This window comes from Electrophorus electricus, chromosome 17, assembly GCF_041902795.1.
Source record: "Electrophorus electricus isolate QZ-2024a chromosome 17, ASM4190279v1, whole genome shotgun sequence".
In the NCBI taxonomy this organism is placed as follows: Eukaryota; Metazoa; Chordata; class Actinopteri; order Gymnotiformes; family Gymnotidae; genus Electrophorus; species Electrophorus electricus.
Window position 1 is genome coordinate 15541357 of NC_137513.1, and position 7660 is coordinate 15549016.

At 44.1% G+C, this 7660-nt stretch overlaps 1 protein-coding gene across 1 annotated transcript in view; it reads left to right on the forward strand.

Annotated features, from left to right (window-relative positions):
* grin3ba (glutamate receptor, ionotropic, N-methyl-D-aspartate 3Ba) overlaps positions 1 to 7058 on the forward strand; it is a 30233-nt gene extending 23175 nt beyond the window's left edge. The window contains exons 6-9 of the mRNA XM_027008534.3: positions 274 to 425; positions 3555 to 3719; positions 5259 to 5329; positions 5871 to 7058. Coding sequence (XP_026864335.2) covers positions 274 to 425; positions 3555 to 3719; positions 5259 to 5329; positions 5871 to 6447 — 965 coding nt within the window. The 3' untranslated portion in view covers positions 6448 to 7058. The remainder of the gene's footprint in view (positions 1 to 273; positions 426 to 3554; positions 3720 to 5258; positions 5330 to 5870) is intronic.
* Positions 7059 to 7660: the final 602 nt, after the last annotated feature.

The following is a 7660-nucleotide window of genomic DNA, read 5'->3' on the forward strand; positions in this document are numbered from 1 at the left end:
GGGTTCCCCCGCCAAGCACTCAAAGGTCGCATTCATTGTCAACCAGTTCAGACAGCTGTTGCTGTTGACACCTGCTTTGTAATTCAAGTGGAAGCAGAACTTTGAAGATGTGTGTGTTAGTAATCTGTTCTTCATGTTCACCTGCAGTTCCCTCTGGACTCTCTCTCTACCCCTCTCTCTCCAACTTTCTCTTTCTTCCTCCCTCCCTCCCTCCCTCCCTCCCTCCCTCTCTCTCTCTCTCTCTCTCTCTCTCTCTCTCTCTCTCAATCTCAGGTTATGGGATTGGATTACCCCCGAACTCTCCTCTAACCCGTAATGTGTCTGAGTATGTCAGCCGCTACAAATCAGATGGCTATATGGACATGCTGCATGACAAGTGGTACAAAGTGGTTCCATGCGGGAAACGAGTCTTTGCTGTTACAGAGGTAAGGCTGCTTGTGCGTATGTGCGTGCGTGTGTGCATGCATGTGCTTGCTTGTGCGTGCTTTGACTGATGTTTACTTTGTGTGTGTGTGTGTGTGTGTGTGTGTGTGTGTGTGTGTGTACGTGTACTAGGGTAGATACATGTGCCAGTGCATGTAGGTGGGAGTAGATATGTACTCTGTTTTTCTGCACAAGTGTGGGGGTTTTTTTTGTGTGGGTGGGTGGGTGGCTGGGTGGCTGTGTGTGGTTGTATGTGTGGGTAGGTAACTGCCTTTTTCTGCAAAAAGCAAGCCTGAGTGAGTCTGTCCTTGGCCACTTCGTAAAGTTTTTCTCACTGTCAGGAGGGAGACATCTTCCATTCTCCAGTTGTTTAGCTTGGCCATCTCCCACAGTTTAATGGCCATTTCATCAGACCTACACTGTGTCACAGCAATCAGTTCTCATTCTTGTTATCCCTCCGCCCACCCCACACCTACACTTCCAAAACACAGACGCCAGCACGCCCACTCCATCAGCAACGGCTCCATCCGTCATGGTACAGGAGCCCAGAGTGAACCAACGGCCAATCCAGCTTCCTTAATTCAGCACCGCTGTGAAGGGCTGATATTGCAGGAAGGAATGTGACATTTCAGTGGGGTGGACAGTGTCAGCTTGTGGACTCCTCACTGTCAGGGAAGTGACCTGCGCTGTCTGGAGCAGTGCCAACACACAGCCCTACAGATTCCCCTCTCATCAACCTGCCGCTCTGTGGCCGTAAATCCCGTGTTTCTTCCCAGCCTGCAGAACCACAGCACCCCCCATACCGTGCTGTTTACAGAATGTCCTGGAACGCCAGCGGACAGCTTACCATCTCCTCCTCGCTGCTTGGAACTTTTTTTTCCATGTGAATTAAATTAGTCAGAGCTCTTCAAATGGCAAACTGGGCAGGGGCCAGTTCTGAAATCTACAGGAAAAACGAGATGAGGGATTTTGCAACGAATACGAAGTGCTAAATTTGGCATTCTGGCAGAGTAGACAGTCAGTGTGTGTGACTCAAGGCTGTACCTGCAGCTTCACATGGGCCAAGGATTCTGGGGAGCACTACAAGCACTTGTTTTCCTGTGGATTAAAGAGATTGAAAAAAAAAGTAATTTGGGTCTAAGAGTTTATATACACTTTTCTCCTTTTCCAACCTCATTTCCTGTTGTATGAGATCTGGTGGTGGCTGTGTGCAACTATCTGTACCCCAGATTCTGAAACATTTTTACTTCAGTTACATTTTTGAGAACTATATGTAAAGTGAGAACATAACTAAAACAATACTGCATAAAACAATGCCCCATTATTTCTTAAATTTGTGAAAATTGTACACACAAAAAATTGTTTATAAATTGGACCAACACTAGTGCTTTCATACCAATTAGTTTCCTCAGTATTACATCAGTGAATATAAATACTACTCTAGGGCTAACGCTGTAATGCATAGACCATCACTGCTGGCTCTAATGTTAAAGTGCTGGAAGATGTCTAAGCCCTCAAGAGCTCCAGCCTCCAGTCTCACACAGCTGATTAATGTGGAGAGGAAAGTGGTGTGAGATTGAGGGCAGGGAAGGAGGTAAATGAGTTCCCAGAGAAGGAGCTAAAAGGAGGTGCAGGCTGGGAGAAGAGTAGAGAGGAGCTGAGTCCTGCCCTGTGTCCTCCCCACACTCCTGATGAGCCCTGCAACTGTTGAGATTTAACAGTGGTGTGTGTGTGTGTGTTTGTTTGTGTGGGTGGGTGGGTTTGCATGTGTGTGCATGTGTGTGTTTCTTGTGCAGACCAATAACTTTCTGGGTATGCACCCTGTCACTCCCTCTTTCCAAGACAGACTCTCTCCCTGGGGAATTGGCATCCATGATGAACAGGGTGTAGCAAAACTCACTAAGGTGTGAAGATGAACTACTCTGTCTCAAGCTGGCAGTGGAGGGCGGGACTCGCTGAAAAATCGGCAGATGCTTCAGCTCAGACCGAGCCTGAAAGGGGTGCCTCGACAGGCTTTTTTAGTGTCATCACAACTACAGCAGGAGCGAGAGCAGACACTCTCTCCCACACTGTGTAAAGTCAGCGTCCCTGGAATTTCACATTTTTGTAAACCTGCAATTACTTCTAGTCCCAATACACCACAGGGTGTGAATAGAAAGGCCTGGCATCTAAGACATTCTGCCCCCTCCTGGCGAGTTCTGAAATCCATTATCCACAGATGCATATCACAGCACTGCTGAGAGTGGACACACTGGAGTGACAGGCTGAAAAATCGTGAACAGATAACACATCTTAATGGGCAGCCTGGTTCAGTCAGCTCTGTGATATGATACCCGGAAGGGGGGGTTGCAGTCTGACACGCCCATTTAGCAAGAAACTGTGGTTGTAGTACCTTCCACAGTATGGGTGTGATTTAGTGTACTTACTGAAATCATCCATCTGTGTGTGTGTGTGTGTGTGTGTGTGTGTGTGTGTGTGTGTGTGTGTGTTTATACATATTAGGTGTTTTTGAAAATCTGTATATGAAGATAATTGTGCATCTCTGTATATGAAGATAATTGTGCATCTGTGCATCTATATATACACACACACATATATACACACACACACACACATATATATATATATATATATATATATATATATATATATATATATATGTGTGTGTATGTATGTGTATATATGTGTGTGTGTATGTATGTGTGTATATATATATATATATATATGTATGTATGTATGTATATATATATATATGTGTGTGTGTGTGTGTGTGTGTGTGTGTGTGTGTGTGTGTGTGTATGGATGGATATGTATGTATATATATATATATGTGTGTGTGTGTGTGTGTGTGTGTGTGTGTGTGTGTGTATATGAATGGATATGTATGTATATGTTTGTGTATTTGTGTCTGTGTATATTTGTAGGGCTTCACATGACCATGTAATGGAGCCATTTTTTTTTTTCATAATGACACCCTCTATAACAATAACTCAGCACCCAACATAACCATAACCACCATCGTAAATGACATACATGTTTATGAATATTTTCATGGACGAATGGGGTTGAACTAGTTTGTGTGTGCACGGATGTGTATGTGTGTGGGTGCACCGGTGTGCGTGTGTGTGCAGACATTGCAGATGGGTATCCAGCACTTCTCGGGTCTCTTCGTGCTGCTGTGTGTGGGCGTGACAGGGGCTTTGCTCACTCTGCTTGGGGAACATGCCTTCTACCGTTTCATCCTGCCTCACCTCAGACACTGGCAGAGGTTCCAGTACTGGCTCCACACCAGCCAGGTGAGCCCCTAGCCACAAGGCCTGAACCCGCTCTTCCACCTCAGTGCATAATGAGGTACTTTTATCACACCTCTCCAAGCAGCACAGCTGGTCTTTTATTCATCTATAAGTCATGTATATGAGATTTTCCCATGTGCTGATGCTCCTCCTCACAAAGCCACAGCATGTTGAGGTGCACAAACACAAAACACGGCACATTAACTTGGGTACTTTAATTTGGGTACACAGTACTCTATAGGGATTAGACAAAAAAGAAGTGTACAATATACAGTAAGCATTGTTTACTGTGTATTGTATATGATTATGAACAGGGGAAGGTCATTCTGTGTTAGCTGTGTTTGGATGAATAATATAACAGTATAGTGAGCGCGCTACACGTAAAGTCAAAGTCAAATTTATTTACATAGTGCTTTTTATAAGATACGTTGTCACAAAGCAGCTTTACAAATATTTGGGTCCAGATAACTAACAAGCAAGCCAGAGGCGAAAGTGGCAAGGAAAAACTCCCTGGGCAGAATTAGGGAAGAAACCTTTTGGACAACTCAAGAGGGAATCCATCCTCCTTGGACAGCCCAGCTAATAAACAATCCATATTATACTACATTATATTTAGTCCAAGTAGCCTCTTCAGTATAGGTGTGGGAGTTACAGCTACTCCGGTGGATCGAGGGTGGGCGGGCTGTTTCTGCATCCACTGGTGTAGATGGAGTGGGTGGATGGATATGGCAGCATCAGTTCATCTGCTGGTGGCACAGGGATATTTTCTGGAGTCCTCTTAGATGCTTTGTCACTGATGAGCAGGTCTAGTCCAGTGTTGGGATCATCTCCTCGCTAAGATGCAAATACACTGTCCACGCAGTCTGTGTACAAAGAAGGGTGAGAAAGGTGGATGTTGGTTACCTGCTTCCAGTGTGGTGTAGCTGGAATGCAGGAACATCATGGACTGAAGACACTTCAGCTCTGGAATGGGACATGTGATTTACTGTAGCCACCATTTCATTTGTTTGTTTGTCTTTATTATATATTTTTTTTCTTTTATTTAGTTTTACTCCCTTTTATTCACATCTTAACGCCTTTTCTAAACATCTTTTGTAACACATTTTGCCTGTATTTGTTTTTCTTTCCTGGCTTTAATGTCTCTGCTTCATGTCTCCCAAGATGACTAATGATCAATACAGCATTAGCTAATTAATGGGGAGCCTAATAAATAGCCAGTATGTGTGCAGACTGTTTAGCGTTACTGATTAAATACTGGCTGATTAACCAAAACAGTAGTGGCATACATATGCAGCTCAAGAGCAAGTAATGTAAAATTCATTGTTTTCAATTATTTAAGTGTTTTGTTTATCATTATTTTCCTTGAGGTAACATTTTCTCCACCTCTATTTCCTCTAAGCTTGATAAGAGCACATTCCTTTTATAAAGCATAGAGCACGTCCGCCCTCTGGAGTTAAATAGGTGGAAGCACATGTTAGTAGGATTGCATGGTAGACACGTTTTGTAGAACAACGCTTTGGACGGTTTGCATTATGATTGCAGAAAATCCATCGGGCGCTAAACATGTCCTGTGATGAGGAGAGTAAACTGGAAGCAGTCGGCACATCCAGAAGGTGAGTTGGAAGTAACCACAGCCTGCAGTACAGTTTATCTTAGTAAACTGTCTCTTATAGACAACTGCTGCCATAATTTCTGGATTGTAATTATGTTCTTACAAAAGTGTATGTTCTCAAAGTATTAAATTCTTTCCTAGGTGTTGAGTAGTCTGAAACCATACTCAAGAAAATAATAATTAATTTCCTAAAAGTATAAGTATATAAGAATCATATAAGAATTTTTAAAAAATAAATATAAAAGCTTTTTAAGTATTTAGAATTGCACTTAATTCAATGAAGACGGTTAAATGATACAAACTGTAGATTTTTTCCCTCGTTTGAAAAAATTGCCATATATCAGTGTAGGGTGAAAAACAGGGTAGAGGTGGGTAGAGTGATGCATCAGACCTACTAAAGAAATTAATGAATCATTAGTGACCCATTACATATTTGCATACATGTGCGCGCGCACACACACACATGGTGATTGAGTCTTTTCAAGTGTTACTGTAGTCCCAGCAGTCTCAGGAGTGTAACCAGAGCTATCTTCTCCCCTCAGCCACTCCCTGTGTCTCTCTGACAGCTGTGACATCCACCGCCTGCCCCCAGCAGACCTCCACACCTCTCTTCCTCCACCCTCCAGCTCTACCTCCAGCTCCTGTTCCACCTCCACCTCCTCCACCAAGTGGAACAATGAAAGCACCATGGTTGGCCGTGAGCCCAAGGACGGCAGCCACAAGCGTGTCCACTTCAACCTGGAGACACTCAACAGCTACCGTCTACAGGCTCCACCTACAGGGCCCGACCGGAGCAGGAGGGGTCTGGTGGGCAGTCCCCCGACGCAACTGTGCGCCAATGGGGGCCCGTCTTTGGGACTCAGCCTGGTGCTGTCGCCTCCGGCCTGCTCCTCGGGTAGCACCTCCCTGTGGGAAGCGGAGCTCCAGGAGCTTCAGGGGAGAATTGAGGAGTTCCGTGGCAAGCTCAGGGCTGCCCTGGCCCGTAGGGCGGAGCTCCAGAGAATCCTGGAGAAAGAGAGGCGGGGCCAGGCAGAGGGCCAGTGGCGAAGCTTCCCCGACACCATCCCCACCTCTTCCACCACCTCCACTGCTGTAGCCAAAGACATCAACAGGAGGTGATAAGCCCAGGCAGTAAAGGGAGGGAGTCACATGGCCTACTACTTACTGGAGGTCCTGATAGGTGAAACTGTCAGTCCCTGTCACGTTTGGAGCTCCAAGCGGTACAGAAATAAGTAGCTCTACTGTGTGGATCAACTCTAGCTGTGGATGTGTGCATTTTAAGCTGGAACAGACTGTCCCAGCTGTCCTTGCTGTAGTCTTTGCACCTGAACTCTGTGCTCCCATGAGGAGAAACACTTTTAAAACTAAAGCTGCCAGAGAGATCTCCACCTACATCTGGCCAACTTCAAAACCTCCTTTCTCGTTTTTGTAAATAAAGGAATTGGATCCACACAGGTCACATAGAGGTCACCATATGTCCACTGTAACAGACAGCTTTCCAAATCCTAGCCAAGCCTCTTCATGTCTTGTGATGGTGTCATTTTTTTACTCACTTAAATTTGTAAGGTGTAAGGTTTGCTTGTCTATAGAAAAATGTAAGTGGTAATTTAGTATGGCCCTGTTGGAAGCACCTGGTCCACTGCTTTCAGTAGCCACCTATATTACATTATATTAAGTAAACATTACTAAGTCTTGTTAATACATTTTCAAATAAACATTATTTCTACTTGGGTATGACTTCTTTACATGGTATCTAAAAACTATAGGAAGGAGTCTGTTTGTTTCACAGTGCTGTTTCTCACATAATTTGAGACAGACGTAAGTGTCTGTGCTGCTAGTAAGTACTGCCTGGTTTCAGTATAAGGTGTTGCTCGTAAGTGCAAGAACTTATCTGTAGCTAAGCACTATGGTAGTTCTTTTAATTACAAATCAGTATTCTGCAGCCTGCTTTGGAAAGAACACCTGAATTCAGAAAAACATGATTTCTTGGGTTTCGATACTGATCTTCCTCTGTTCATATTTAAAGATCCTGAATATTTTAGAGTGAGAAAGTTTAATTTAAAACATGAGTTGGTTGCCTGTGACACTGTACGTCTACACACCCAATGTAGATCCACAGGCATATCCGTTATTCCATGTGCCAATTATTAATGGTAAATATATGCAATGACACAAATCATGAGTATGAAAACAAGTAGCTTTTGCCCCATGCTGGAAGCTGCTAAAACCCTTACCAGTAAGGCTGGGGGCTCTGCTAACCTACAAAAATGGTACACTTGCCACAGTCACTTTTAAAGAAGACACTTACAGTCAATTTTATGGGGCAAATTAT